Source organism: Oncorhynchus mykiss, chromosome 29, assembly GCF_057628025.1.
Source record: "Oncorhynchus mykiss isolate SJ-2025 chromosome 29, ASM5762802v1, whole genome shotgun sequence".
Taxonomy (NCBI): domain Eukaryota; kingdom Metazoa; phylum Chordata; class Actinopteri; order Salmoniformes; family Salmonidae; genus Oncorhynchus; species Oncorhynchus mykiss.
The window spans coordinates 6,365,001-6,380,946 of NC_143050.1; the positions used below are offsets into that span (position 1 = coordinate 6,365,001).

The 15,946-nt window shown below is 45.3% G+C and overlaps 1 protein-coding gene across 1 annotated transcript in view; it reads right to left on the minus strand.

Annotated features, from left to right (window-relative positions):
* Nucleotides 1–9,555, minus strand: part of LOC110510271 (FRAS1-related extracellular matrix protein 2) — a 40,461-nt gene extending 30,906 nt beyond the window's left edge. Inside the window, exons 1-8 of the mRNA XM_090226229.1 lie at nucleotides 9,537–9,555; nucleotides 5,397–5,546; nucleotides 4,949–5,158; nucleotides 4,608–4,805; nucleotides 3,896–4,060; nucleotides 3,002–3,184; nucleotides 2,646–2,776; nucleotides 1,482–1,640 (exon numbers count right to left, since the gene is read on the minus strand). Of these exons, the coding sequence (XP_090082355.1) occupies nucleotides 1,482–1,640; nucleotides 2,646–2,776; nucleotides 3,002–3,184; nucleotides 3,896–4,060; nucleotides 4,608–4,805; nucleotides 4,949–5,158; nucleotides 5,397–5,546; nucleotides 9,537–9,555 (1,215 nt within the window). The remainder of the gene's footprint in view (nucleotides 1–1,481; nucleotides 1,641–2,645; nucleotides 2,777–3,001; nucleotides 3,185–3,895; nucleotides 4,061–4,607; nucleotides 4,806–4,948; nucleotides 5,159–5,396; nucleotides 5,547–9,536) is intronic.
* Nucleotides 9,556–15,946: the final 6,391 nt, after the last annotated feature.

Here is a 15,946-nt window from a genome sequence, read left to right on the forward strand (position 1 = left end):
CCAATTGCATTCTCCTTCAAAACTTGAGACATCCGTGGCATGGTGTGACAAAATTGGCCATTTATTGTCCCCAGCACAAGGTGCACCTGTGTAATGATCATGCCATTTAATTAGCTTCGTGATATGCCACACCTGTAAGGTGGACGAATTATCTCGGCATAGGAAAAATGGGGATGTAAACACATTTGTGCATAAAATTCAAGAGAAATAAGCTTTTTGTGCGTATGGAACATTCCTGGAATTTTTATTTCAGCTCAAAGATGGGAACAACACTTTACATGTTGCGTTTATGTAATATGGCGCCGATAGACATGACTGCCTTGTTTCAGGCTCCTATACAAGTATTTCACTACACCCGCAATAACATCTGCTACAAATGTGTATGCGACCAATAAAATGTTATTTGATTTAAGGATTACAAATCTTACTTCACTACAGCCAGGCCAAATTACTTTACTCTCTGTTAAGATTGGGTCTTACAGCCCCTGACCCTGTCAGATGTGTTCCCTGACACAGTCAGACTACCCTGTCAGATGTGTTCCCTGACACAGTCAGACTACCCTGTCAGATGTGTTCCCTGACACAGTCAGACTACCCTGTCAGACGTGTTCCCTGACACAGTCAGACTACCCTGTCACATGTGTTCCCTGACACAGTCAGACTACCCTGTCAGATGTGTTCCTTGACACAGTCAGACTACCCTGTCAGATGTGTTCCCTGACACAGTCAGACTACCCTGTCAGATGTGTTCCCTGACACATTCAGACTACCCTGTCAGATGTGTTCCCTGACACAGTCAGACTACCCTGTCAGATGTGTTCCTTGACACAGTCAGACTACCCTGTCAGATGTGTTCCCTGACACAGTCAGACTACCCTGTCAGATGTGTTCCCTGACACAGTCAGACTACCCTGTCAGATGTGTTCCCTGACACAGTCAGACTACCCTGTCAGATGTGTTCCCTGACACAGTCAGACTACCCTGTCAGATGTGTTCCCTGACACAGTCAGACTACCCTGTCAGATGTGTTCCCTGACACAGTCAGACTACCCTGTCAGATGTGTTCCCTGACAAAGTCAGACTACCCTGTCAGATGTGTTCCCTGACACAGGCAGACTACCCTGTCAGATGTGTTCCCTGACACAGGCAGACTACCCTGTCAGATGTGTTCCCTGACACATCTAGACTACCCTGTCAGATGTGTTCCCTGTGTGTTCTCTGTCTGCTCGTGGAGGTAATGGGAAAACAAGCTGAATTTCAGGGACATAGACTGACTTGTGGGGAAAGAGACTGACACAAACATACTTACGGTTGCAGACTGTCTCTTGGGTACATAGACTGACTATTGGGGACATAGACTGACTATTGGGGACATAGACTGACTATTGGGGACATAGACTGACTATTGGGGACATAGACTGACTATTGGGTACATAGACTGACTATTGGGGACATAGACTGACTATTGGGGACTGACTTACGGTGACACAGACAATGGGGTAGCCAGCTGGAGGGTGGAGGTCCTGCGCTGTCTTGCTGACGTCGTCATATTGCAGCAGAGACACCACTTGAGGCGGGGAGGGGAAGGTGACGTCGGCCACACCGTTGGTCTCCTCAATGTACACGTCGGCCTTAGTCATCTGACACAACACACAGGGGGGTTTGCATGAGTTATATTGACTGAGTTAGATTGACTTTTGTATGAAGTTCACTTTGATTGACTTAGTTTGTAAGAGTTAGAGTGACTTAGTTTGTAAGAGTTAGATTGACTTAGTTTGTAAGAGTTAGATTGACTTAGTTTGTAAGAGTTAGAGTGACTTAGTTTGTAAGAGTTAGAGTGACTTAGTTTGTAAGAGTTAGAGTGACTTAGTTTGTAAGAGTTAGATTGACTTAGTTTGTAAGAGTTAGAGTGACTTAGTTTGTAAGAGTTAGAGTGACTTAGTTTGTAAGAGTTAGAGTGACTTAGTTTGTAAGAGTTAGAGTGACTTAGTTTGTAAGAGTTAGAGTGACTTAGTTTGTAAGAGTTAGATTGACTTAGTTTGTAAGAGTTAGAGTGACTTAGTTTGTAAGAGTTAGAGTGACTTAGTTTGTAAGAGTTAGATTGACTTAGTTTGTAAGAGTTAGATTGACTTAGTTTGTAAGAGTTAGATTGACTTAGTTTGTAAGAGTTAGAGTGACTTAGTTTGTAAGAGTTAGAGTGACTTAGTTTGTAAGAGTTAGAGTGACTTAGTTTGTAAGAGTTAGAGTGACTTAGTTTGTAAGAGTTAGAGTGACTTAGTTTGTAAGAGTTAGATTGACTTAGTTTGTAAGAGTTAGAGTGACTTAGTTTGTAAGAGTTAGAGTGACTTAGTTTGTAAGAGTTAGATTGACTTAGTTTGTAAGAGTTAGAGTGACTTAGTTTGTAAGAGTTAGAGTGACTTAGTTTGTAAGAGTTAGAGTGACTTAGTTTGTAAGAGTTAGATTGACTTAGTTTGTAAGAGTTAGAGTGACTTAGTTTGTAAGAGTTAGATTGACTTAGTTTGTACTACCATGTGTTAAACTGCCCTGTTGAACCAAAGCCATTAGATCTCAACCGCAAGAAAAATGTTGATTGATTGGTGAGAGTGTTCAGGTATGTTTGGTTGATTCTGACAGCTCCTCCTCACCTGCGTTTCGACCACCATGTTGTCGTCAGGTTTCAGGTGAACGGTGAAGACTTCTGTCATCTCTCTGATTCCGTCATGCAACGCCTGCACCTCTACAACGTGCTCCGTCTGCCCATGCTTAAAGGTAACATCTGCACACACACACACACACACACACACACACACACGCGCACACGCACGCGCGCGCACACACACACACGCACACACACACAAACGCACACACAAACGCGCACACACACACACACACACACACACACACATTACAGTCTGTAGTTATTTTTCATGTTTTACATTCCAACTCTTTCTATGCCATTTCGGTTTTTCCCTGGCTGGAACTACAGGATCTCAGTCCTTACCCTCTGAGACAGGATGGTAGTCCTCTCCTGAGGTAGCTGACCCGTCCTTGGTGTGAACTCGGACCACTGACCACTTGGCGGTGTCGCCCAATCGCAGCACTGGAATCTTCACCGAGGAAACAGAGCCTGCCTCCTTGGGCTCACTCACACTGAACTCGGTCTCTCCAAACTTGATGATAGACTCTGGAGAGGAGTCAGAGGGAGGTTGGGGCGGGTCAGAAGTTTTAGGAGGGAGAGAGAGAGAGAGGAGGGAATAGAAGAGGGGGGCGGGAGGCAATGTGTACGAGTATAGCCCTAGTTACTTCAGTGAATCATTATGACAGTAAAACACTGAACGTAACAATGTGATAATGAGTCATTATGTTAAATGACTGTCATTATTTCCCAACACGAGATATAAGTAATGATAATGTAGGAGATTACACGGAATTATAAATACAACTAAATTCATATACAAATGAATTGTTCGTTGCAACGAGAGCTGCTGAATAATTATCGTTTGAAGTGAAAGGAAGTTTCTTACTCCACTCTTTGTTATTTTTCCCACGTTCTTTCCTCCTTTCTTCTCTCCCATCTACCCTCCCTCCCTCCCTCCCTCCCTCCCTCCCTCCCTCCCTCCCTCCCTCCCTCCCTCCCTCCCTCCCTCCCCTCCCTCCCTCCCTCCCTCCCTCCCTCCCACCCATACCTCCCTCCCTCCCATCCCTCCCTCCCTCCCTTCCATCCCTCTCCTCCCTCCCATTCTCCACTTCCCTCCCTCCTCCCATCCCTCCTCCCATCCCTCCAATCCCTCTCATCCCTCATTTCCCTCGCTCCCTCCCTCCAGCCTCCAATCCCTCCCTCCCTCCCATCCCTCTCCTCCCTCGCTCCCTCCCTCCCTCCACCCCTCTCTCTTACTGTCAGCAGTATCTTTAATCAGGATGGCGGTCTCCTTCAGCTCCCCGACCGACGCCCCGAAAGGTGATTCGCTCTTGTGGTTCCCCAGGACCAGTCGAAGCCCCTCCTCCTCCTCGTGGACTGTGTCATCGACCAGCAACAACACACACTTCTGTGCCGCCTCCCCTTGGGGACAGAGACAGAGGTGTATGAGAGTTAGTGTGTGTTAGTCGTGTGTCGGGTTGGTATTTGTGTACTCTCTTGTGACAGATGCAAATGCATATTAGTTTGTGTGTTAGGTGTGTACTGTGTGTGTGTGTGTGTGTGTGTACTGTGTGTGTGTGTGTGTGACGTCCCTCCCACTCTGTCTGCTGGGATCTCCTGTTTGGTAATCTGCTTGTTGCAGAAGGCCCAGTGGCCAGAGCTGAAGAGTGTCGTCAACTGATGTGGAGCAAATGGACAGGCTTGGCCCTGCAGGCTATAAAGTGTGACCACAGCAGCCAACACTCTCTCTCTTCCCTGACTGGCTGGCTGGCTTCCACCTTTTGGTTGTTGGTCTGTTCTCACCATACAACACCCACTCCACTCATTCACACACTGCACAAACTACTGATCCTACAGACGTCCACAGATTCTGTTACATCTTCCTATTTGTTATTATTTACTTTAATAAATGTCTTTTCCGTAGTCTCCCTTTTGTTGTTATGGAAACCAGGTGGTAACCGTGCGTTACCTGGCAGGAAGGTGATGATGGAAACGTCCGTGTTTGGTCGTTCCTGGAAGTCTGTGGCGACCTGAGCTGACCCCTGTCGGGTGTAGCAGCGCACGGTGGACTTGTAGCTGATGTCACCACTACGGTACACTGTTGCCAGGATACGACCGTCGCTCTCCTCCCCCGTATACAACGCCTCCTGGAACTGGACCTTGGGCACTGAGGTGACGGACGCACAATCAATCAATCAATCAATCAATCAATACAACAAACGCAGAGATCTGCTTACCTTACTGTACTATAATAAATCAAAGCAACTAAAAACAACACAAATTTTTCAATCATTTCATGTCGTATCTCACGGTCGGAGATGGAGTCGTTGATGAAGACGGTGGTCTTGCCCGGTTCTCCCAGAATGCCATTCACCGGCATGTGGAGGACCAGCTCGAAGGTCTCTGGCCCCTCCAGCACCGGCTGACCCAGGTCATCCAGGATTGTCACCCTGAAGGTCTGCTGGTTCATCCCTGGGGCATAGTCCAGGTTACGACTGATCCCTACGTAGTCCACACCAGCTACAGGACAGAGACAGAGAGAATGAGAGAGAGATTGGGATGAGAGAGAGAGAGAGAGAGAGAGATTGGGATGAGAGAGAGAGAGAGAGAAAGAAAGAAAGAAAGAAAGAAAGAAAGAAAGAAAGAAAGAAAAAAAGGTGAGGAATCTAAACTCCCCCTTTTCTCTTCATCTTCTTCCACAACAACAACAACAACAACAACAACAACATCATCATCATCATCATCATCAGCTCCTTACCCTCTGCATAGGCCAGCTCCGTCTTGCGTGAGCGCACAGTGACGGTAGCAGTCTTGGACAGATCCGTTCCTGTCCTCAACACTCTAACCTCCACGTGATCATCACTCTCATCCACATGGTACTCTACCTCGCCAAAATAGAACACTGGAGCTGGGGGAGGGAGAGGGGGTGGGGGGAGAGGAGGAGAGGGCAGGGAGAGGAGGAGAGGGGAGGGAGATGGGGTGGGGGGAGAGGAGAGAGGGTAGGGAGAGGAAGTGAGGGGGTGGGGGAGATGGGGTGGGGGGAGAGGAGAGGAGAGGGCAGGGAGAGGAGGAGAGGGGAGGGAGATGGGGTGGGGGGAGAGGAGAGAGGGTAGGGAGAGGAAGTGAGGGGGTGGGGGAGAGGAGAGGGGGTGGGGGGAGAGGAGAGGGGTGGGGGAGAGGAGAGAGGGCAGGGAGAGGAGGAGAGGGCAGGGAGAGGGGGTGTGGGGGGAGAGGAGATAGGGGAGGGAGAGGAGGAGAGGGGGTGGGGGGAGAGGAGAGAGGGGAGGGAGAGGAGGTGAGGGGGTGGGGGAGAGGAGAGAGGGGAGGGAGAGGGGGTGGGGGAGAGGAGGAGAGGGCAGGGAGAGGAGGTGAGGGGGTGGGGTGGGGAGAGGAGGAGAGGAGAGGGGGTGGGGGAGGGGGAGGGAGAGGAGGTGGGGGGTGGGGGAGAGTTGAGGGAGAGGAGGTGAAGGGGTGGGGGGAAGAGGAGGTGAGGGGGTTGGGGGAGAGTGGATGGAGAGGAGGGGAAGGGGTGGGGGAGAGAGGAGGGAGAGGAGGTGAGGGGGTTGGGGGAGAGTGGAGGGAGAGAAGGGGGAGAGAGGAGGGAGAGGAGGTGAGGGGGTGGAGGGAGACAGGAGGGAGAGGAGATGAGATGAGATGAGAGGAGAGGAGAGGAGAGGAGAGGAGAGGAGAGGAGAGGGGAGGGGAGAGGAGAGGAGAGGAGAGGAGAGGAGAGGAGAGGAGAGGAGAGGAGAGGAGAGGGGAGAGGAGAGGAGAGGAGAGGAGAGGAGAGGGGAGGGGAGGGGAGGGAGAGGAGAGGAGAGGAGAGGAGAGGAGAGGAGAGGAGAGGAGAGGAGAGGAGAGGAGAGGAGAGGAGAGGAAAAGAAAGAGATAATAATGTTACTGCTTGATTTAACAGTTGAATTTACCTCCTGGATTGTAACCACGTATCTACTATGATTAGACTTGGAGAAAATGTGTGTGTTTATGTGAACTGAATTAATTTGGTTTGCTGGTATTTGGATTAACAAGACTTTAAAAACGACTTTGTGAAAATGTTCTTGAACAACGGGCATGAACACATGAACACACACGCGCACGGACACACACACGCACGGACACACGCACGGACGGACACACACACACACACACACACACACACACACACACACAAACGCCTCTCCCTGACAGAAGTCCATCTAAATATACATGTACATATCGCTGCATGTTAAGGTAAATAAGTATATTACAGTATATTACAGTATATTACAGTATATTACAGTTATCAGAAGGTATTACAATGTACAGTGCCTTCAGAAGGTATTACAGTTTTTTTTCGATTGCTAAACGACAGTGGACACAACTGGAGTCACATGTGCAAAACTCTAACTACAGTCTGCACAGCAGCAGTTCATGTGGACCAAACTCTAGTTCGTTTTTCATTGCTTGAACACAGTTTTCAAAACTCTACACACTTATCCCATGACTTTAACCACAACCTGCACAACACTGTGGATTTACAGCACTTTGTTCAAATGCTAACACACTGCTGTCAAAACTGTGAACCACACATTCAAAACGGAATAGATTTCAGCCTTGTGCCTTTCAAACACTGCTGATTGCAATTTCAATCTGCAAAGATCCACAGTGGCATCTGTAATGCGAATTTTCCATCATGCAAACAGGTGAGAGTTACATCCTTACAGTAAATTAAAACATTACAGGAATCTATTTTGTATTGCAATTATAGAATATTTACACAGATATATATTACAGTAAGTTTGACTGTAAAATATATTTTTACAACAGGACCCAAAGGCTGCCCCCAACAGGGGGAAGAGGAAAAATATTTTCAGATGCGCAGGAAAATGCTATTGTTGACATGGTTGTTGTCAACAATGCAATAAAACTGCGGGAGATTCAAGATAGAGTGCTGGCTGATAATGATATATTTGAAAATGTTAATTCTGTCAGCACAACAACTATTGCTCGAGTCCTAAAGAAACACCAAGTTACAATGAAACAGTTATACACTGTACCGTTCGAGAGAAACAGTGAACGGGTAAAAGAGCAAAGATACCAATATGTCCAGGTAAGATGTCTGAGGTTACATACACAGCTATACAAAATATTTACAGTAAAAAAAAACACTAGCATTTCTACAGTAAAACTGTGCACTTACTGTTTTTCAGAGAGTAATGGAGGTGGAAGCACTGGAAAGACCACATTCATTTGTATTTATCGATGAAGCTGGATTTAACCTTGCCAAAACACGGCGCAGAGGAAGGAATGTTATAGGTCAAAGGGCCACTGTGGAGGTTCCAGGACAAAGGGGTTGAAATATCACCATGTGTGCTGCAATGGCCAATGATGGTTTGCTTCTCAACACACCACTCATTGGCCCATACAACACAGAAAGGCTTATAGCTTTCCTAGAACAGCTCTATGCTCAGCTAGTGCCAGCAGAACAGGGGGAGCCAGTAAGAAACCCCCAAGTTTTTGTCATAGTTTGCGATAACGTTGCTTTTCACCACTCTGCAGCTGTCACAGATCGGTTTGCAGCACATCACAGATGTATGGTTTTGTACCTGCCTGCATATTCACCCTTCCTCAACCCAATAGAGGAGTTTTTCTCTGCCTGGAGGTGGAAAGTGTTTGGTCACCACCCACATGACCAAATGACTCTTTTGGAAGCCATGCGTGCCGGATGTGAGGACACGAGTCCAGAGGACTGCCAGGGATGGATAAGGCACTCCAGAAGGTTCTTCCCCAGGTGCATGGCAAGAGAAAACATTAGATATGATGTTGAAGAAAACCTGTGGCCTGATGCTAGAGAGAGGCAGGATTAGCCCCTCAATTATTTGTTCGAATTACAGTATGTACTTTTAGTTTCTACCTTTTTTTTCTCATTACTGTAATTCCGTAAATTACTACAGACTATTGAAGCAAACTGCTAATTTTCATTTACCTTAAAGAATTGTTATGTTCTAAAATTTTTAATAAATCATGTGAAAGAATTTCACTCTTTTCTTTGAAGAAAATATTACTTTGTATGAAGTCACTGAAATTGTTCAAACTGTAAAGATGAGAAGTTTGTATTTTCTGTATTGGTGTTTGATGCTAGTGTTTTTACTCTCAGTGTGTTCTGAGTGACAGTGTGTGTTATCTCAGTGAGGGTTGTGCATAGTGTTTGGCTGCACTGAGCGTGTTTTGAGCCATGTGTTAAGAGTTGTGTTGCTTGGAATGAGTTTTGCAGGTGATGTGAACTGTTTAGCTCAGGTGACTGTTGGTAGTGCAGACTGTAGTTAGAGTTTTGCACATGTGACTCCAGTTGTGTCCACTGTCGTTTAGCAATCGAAAAAAACTGTAACATAGTATTACTATGTACAGTACCTTCAGAAGGTATTACAATGTACAGTGCCTTCAGAAGGTATTAACATAGTATTACTATGTACAGTGCCTTCAGAAGGTATTACAATGTACAGTGCCATCAGAAGGTATTATCATAGTATTAACATGTACAGTACCTTCAGAAGGTATTACCATGTACAGTGCCATCAGAAGGTATTATCATAGTAATAACATGTACAGTGCCATCAGAAGGTATTATCATAGTATTAACATGTACAGTACCTTCAGAATGTATTACCATGTACAGTGCCTTCAGAAGGTATTACAATGTACAGTGCCTTCAGAAGGTATCACCATAGTATTACTATGTACAGTGCCTTCAGAAGGTATTACCATAGTATTAACATGTACAGTGCCTTCAGAAGGTATTACCATAGTATTACCATGTACAGTGCCTTCAGAAGATATTACAATGTACAGTGCCTTCAGAAGGTATTACTATGTACAGTACCTTCACAAGGTATTAACATAGTATTACCATGTACAGTACCTTCAGAAGGTATTACCATAGTATTACCATGTACAGTGCCTTCAGAAGGTATTACAATGTACAGTGCCTTCAGAAGGTATTACCATAGTATTAACATGTACAGTACCTTCAGAAGGTATTAACATAGTATTACCATGTACAGTGCCTTCAGAAGGTATTACTATGTACAGTACCTTCAGAAGGTATTAACATGTACAGTGCCTTCAGAAGGTATTACCATGTACAGTACCTTCACAAGGTATTAACATAGTATTACCATGTACAGTGCCTTCAGAATGTATTACCATGTACAGTGCCTTCAGAAGGTATTACAATGTACAGTGCCTTCAGAAGGTATTACCATAGTATTACTATGTACAGTGCCTTCAGAAGGTATTACCATAGTATTACCATGTACAGTGCCTTCAGAAGGTATTACAATGTACAGTGCCTTCAGAAGGTATTACTATGTACAGTACCTTCACAAGGTATTAACATAGTATTACCATGTACAGTACCTTCAGAAGGTATTACCATAGTATTACCATGTACAGTGCCTTCAGAAGGTATTACAATGTACAGTGCCTTCAGAAGGTATTACCATAGTATTAACATGTACAGTACCTTCAGAAGGTATTAACATAGTATTACCATGTACAGTGCCTTCAGAAGGTATTACTATGTACAGTACCTTCAGAAGGTATTAACATGTACAGTGCCTTCAGAAGGTATTACCATGTACAGTACCTTCACAAGGTATTAACATAGTATTACCATGTACATTACCTTCACAAGGTATTAACATAGTATTACCATGTACATTACCTTCAGAAGGTATTAACATAGTATTACTATGTACAGTACCTTCAGAAGGTATTACCATGTACAGTACCTTCACAAGGTATTAACATAGTATTACCATGTACAGTACCTTCAGAAGGTATTATAATGTACAGAACCTTCAGAAGGTATTAACATAGTATTACCATGTACAGTACCTTCAGAAGGTATTAACATGTACAGTACCTTCAGAAGGTATTACCATGTACAGTGCCTTCAGAAGGTGTTAACATAGTATTAACATGTACAGTGCCATCAGAAGGTATTATCATAGTATTAACATGTACAGTACCTTCAGAAGGTATTACCATGTACAGTGCCTTCAGAAGGTATTATCATAGTATTAACATGTACAGTGCCATCAGAAGGTATTATCATAGTATTAACATGTACAGTACCTTCAGAAGGTATTACCATGTACAGTGCCTTCAGAAGGTATTACCATGTACAGTGCCTTCACAAGGTATTAACATAGTATTAACATCAAATCAAATCAAATCAAATGTATTTATATAGCCCTTCGTACATCAGCTGATATCTCAAAGTGCTGTACAGAAACCCAGCCTAAAACCCAAAACAGCAAGCAATGCAGGTGTAGAACATGTACAGTACCTTCAGAATGTATTACCATGTACAGTGCCTTCAGAAGGTATTACAATGTACAGTACCTTCAGAAGGTATTACCATGTACAGTGCCTTCAGAAGGTATTAACATAGTATTACTATGTACAGTACCTTCAGAATGTATTACCATGTACAGTACCTTCAGAAGGTATTACCATGTACAGTGCCTTCAGAAGGTATTAACATAGTATTACCATGTACAGTGCCTTCAGAAGGTATTAACATAGTATTAACATGTACAGTGCCTTCAGAAGGTATTAACATACCTGAAGGTATTACCATGTACAATGCCTTCAGAAGGTATTAACATGGTATTACTATGTACAGTACCTTCAGAATGTATTACCATGTACAGTACCTTCAGAATGTATTAACATGTACAGTGCCTTCAGAAGGTATTAACATAGTATTAACATGTACAGTGCCTTCAGAAGGTATTAACATACGTATTAACATGTACAGTGCCTTCAGAAGGTATTACCATGTACAATGCCTTCAGAAGGTATTAACATAGTATTACCATGTACAGTGCCTTCAGAAGGTATTAACATAGTATTAACATGTACAGTGCCTTCAGAATCTATTAACATACCTGAAGGTATTGCCATGTACAGTGCCTTCAGAAGGTATTCTAAACCCTTCACTTTTTCCACATTTTGTTGTGTTACAGCCTGAATTTAAAATTGATTAAATTCCGTTCACATAATGTCAAAACCGGAATTATGTTTTTTTAACGCGTGTGGATCTGTGGGACCCATTTTCAAATTTTACAAAAAACAAAAATGATACAATTAATATATTTTGTTTTATAGCTTCTGAAAAATATGAAAGAACACATTTTCATTGTGCACCCCCTTACACATTTACATTACATATGTCCACTGGACCCGGGTAATAAAAGCGTGGAAAAGTGTTTGTGTAGGTGAAAACATGTAAAAAATGTAACCATGTGCAGGACATAAATAATTTTGAACTGTTCATCCCAGATACCATCCGGAAAACCATTTTGGACTGCACTAATTTGGGAGGGAAGAAGTGTTTTTTTTTGAGAAATGGAAGGAGATGAACCAAACTCATTTAAATGCATACTTTGGGGTTCTTATCCTCGCTGGTGTTTTCAGATCCAACGGGGGAATCCACAGAATCCATGTGGGATGCAGAAACTGGCAGAAAACTTTTCAGTGCAACAATGTCTCTGGAAAACTTCCACTTTATTTCCAGGATCATCAGCTTGGTTAACTGAGACACCAGACCAGCTCGGCAGCAGAGAGACAAGCTAGCTGCAATCAGGTCAGTGCAGAGAGACAAGCTAGCTGCTATCAGGTCAGTGCAGAGAGACACGCTAGCTGCAATCAGGTCAGTGCAGAGAGACAAGCTAGCTGCAATCGGGTCAGTGTAGAGAGACAAGCTAGCTGCAATCAGGTCAGTGCAGAGAGACAAGCTAGCTGCTATCAGGTCAGTGCAGAGAGACAAGCTAGCTGCAATCGGGTCAGTGCAGAGAGACAAGCTAGCTGCAATCGGGTCAGTACAGAGAGACAAGCTAGCTGCAATCGGGTCAGTGCAGAGAGACAAGCTAGCTGCAATCGGGTCAGTGCAGAGAGACAAGCTAGCTGCAATCAGGTCAGTGCAGAGAGACAAGCTAGCTGCAATCGGGTCAGTGCAGACAGACAAGCTAGCTGCAATCGGGTCAGTGCAGAGAGACAAGCTAGCTGCAATCGGGTCAGTGTAGAGAGACAAGCTAGCTGCAATCAGGTCAGTGCAGAGAGACAAGCTAGCTGCAATCGGGTCAGTGCAGAGAGACAAGCTAGCTGCAATCGGGTCAGTGCAGAGAGACAAGCTAGCTGCAATCGGGTCAGTGCAGAGAGACAAGCTATCTGCAATCGGGTCAGTGCAGAGAGACAAGCTAGCTGCAATCGGGTCAGTACAGAGAGACAAGCTAGCTGCAATCGGGTCAGTGCAGAGAGACAAGCTAGCTGCAATCGGGTCAGTGCAGAGAGACAAGCTAGCTGCAATCAGGTCAGTGCAGAGAGACAAGCTAGCTGCAATCGGGTCAGTGCAGACAGACAAGCTAGCTGCAATCGGGTCAGTGCAGAGAGACAAGCTAGCTGCAATCGGGTCAGTGTAGAGAGACAAGCTAGCTGCAATCAGGTCAGTGCAGAGAGACAAGCTAGCTGCAATCGGGTCAGTGCAGAGAGACAAGCTAGCTGCAATCGGGTCAGTGCAGAGAGACAAGCTAGCTGCAATCGGGTCAGTGCAGAGAGACAAGCTAGCTGCAATCGGGTCAGTGCAGAGAGACAAGCTAGCTGCAATTAGGTGTAACGGTCGTCGGTGGAAGAAGGTGAGGACCAATGTGCAGCGTGGTACTTGTTCATGTTATTTATTTAAACTGAACAACATCAAACAAAGAAACAAAAAGCACAACCGAACCAGCTCCGTCATTTGCAAAACACACTAAACAGAACGTATAATCACCCACCACTCAAGGGTGAAAACAGGCTGCCTAAGTATGGTTCTCAATCAGGGACAACGATTGACAGCTGCCTCTGATTGAGAACCATACCAGGCCAAACACAGACATACCAAATCATAGAAAAAAGAACATAGACTTCCCACCCAACTCACGCCCTGACCAATACTAAAACAAAGACATCACAAAGGAACTAAGGTCAGAACGTGACATCAGGTCAGTGCAGAGAGACAAGCTAGCTGCTATCAGGTCAGTGCAGAGAGACAAGCTAGCTGCTATCAGGTCAGTGCAGAGAGACAAGCTAGCTGCAATCAGGTCAGTGCAGAGAGACAAGCTAGCTGCTATCAGGTCAGTGCAGAGAGACAAGCTAGCTGCTATCAGGTCAGTGCAGAGAGACAAGCTAGCTGCAAACAGGTCAGTGCAGAGAGACAAGCTAGCTGCAATCAGGTCAGTGTGGAACAAGTGGGTGGACCGCCTTACTCTGTTTTACAACCCTGGGCCCAACGTTACTGTTGATGAGCAGCTTATGCCATTTAGGGGCTGCTGCCCATTCAGACAGTACATACCGTCTAAACCTGCAAAATATGGAAACAAGATCTGGGCTGCCTGTGATGCTGCTTCATCATATGTGTGGAACTTGCAAGTGTATGGAGGAGCTCCTGAGAAGGACCAAGGGATACGGGTTGTTCTGGATGTGACACAGGGACTCCGTGGCCACAACATCACGTGATAACTTTTTTACTTTTTTACTTGGCACAAGCTGGGACAGGAGTTCCTCAAGAGGAAGCTGGGACAGGAGTTCCTCAAGAGGAAGCTGGGACAGGAGTTCCTCAAGAGGAAGCTGGGACAGGAGCTCCTCAAGAGGAAGCTGGGACAGGAGCTCCTCAAGAGGAAGCTGGGACAGGAGTTCCTCAAGAGGAAGCTGGGACAGGAGTTCCTAAAGAGGAAGCTGGGACAGGAGCTCCTCAAGAGGAAGCTGGGACAGGAGCTCCTCAAGAGGAAGCTGGGACAGGAGCCCCTCAACAAAACTAAGGAGATGATTGTGGACTTCAGGAAACAGCAGAGGGAACACCCCCCTATCCACATCGATGGAACAGTAGTGGAGAGGGTAGCAAGTGTTAAGTTCCTCGGCATACACATCACAGACAAACTGAATTGGTCCACTCACACAGACAGCATTGTGAAGAAGGCGCAGCAGCGCCTCTTCAACCTCAGGAGGCTAAAGAAATTTGGCTTGTCACCAAAAGCACTCACAAACTTCTACAGATGCACAATCGAGAGCATCCTGGCGGGCTGTATCACAGCCTGGTACGGCAACTGCTCCGCCCTCAACCGTAAGGCTCTCCAGAGGGTAGTGAGGTCTGCACAACACATCACCGGGGGCAAACTACCTGCCCTCCAGGACACCTACACCACCCGATGTCACAGGAAGGCCATAAAGATCATCAAGGACATCAACCACCCGAGCCACTGCCTGTTCACCCCGCTATCATCCAGAAGGCGAGGTCAGTACAGGTGCATCAAAGCTGGGACCGAGAGACTGAAAAACAGCTTCTATCTCAAGGCCATCAGACTGTTAAACAGCCACCACTAACATTGAGTGGCTGCTGCCAACACACTGACACTGACTCAACTCCAGCCACTTTAATAATGGGAATTGATGGGAAATGATGTAAATATATCACTAGCCACTTTAAACAATGCTACCTTATATAATGTTACTTACCCTACATTATTCATCTCATATGCATACGTATATACTGTACTCTATATCAACGACTGTATCCTTATGTAATACATGTATCACTAGCCACTTTAACTATGCCACTTTGTTTACATACTCATCTCATATGTATATACTGTACTCGATACCATCTACTGTATCTTGCCTATGCTGCTCTGTACCATCACTCATTCATATATCCTTATGTACATATTCTTTATCCCCTTACACTGTGTACAAGACAGTAGTTTTGGAATTGTTAGTTAGATTACTTGTTGGTTAGTACTGCATTGTCGGAACTAGAAGCACAAGCATTTCGCTACAGTCGCATTAACATCTGCTAACCATGTGTATGTGACAAATAAAATTTGATTTGATTTGATTTGATTTGATTTTCAAGAGGAAGCTGGGACAGGAGCTCCTCAAGAGGAAGCTGGGACAGGAGTTCCTCAAGAGGAAGCTGGGACAGGAGTTCCTCAAGAGGAAGCTGGGACAGGAGTTCCTCAAGAGGAAGCTGGGACAGGAGTTCCTCAAGAGGAAGCTGGGACAGGAGTTCCTCAAGAGGAAGCTGGGACAGGAGCTCCTCAAGAGGAAGCTGGGACAGGAGTTCCTCAAGAGGAAGCTGGGACAGGAGTTCCTCAAGAGGAAGCTGGGACAGGAGTTCCTCAAGAGGAAGCTGGGACAGGAGTTCCTCAAGAGGAAGCTGGGACAGGAGTTCCTCAAGAGGAAGCTGACGATAATAGAAATATTAGGAAAAAACTAGCCAGAGCTCCCACC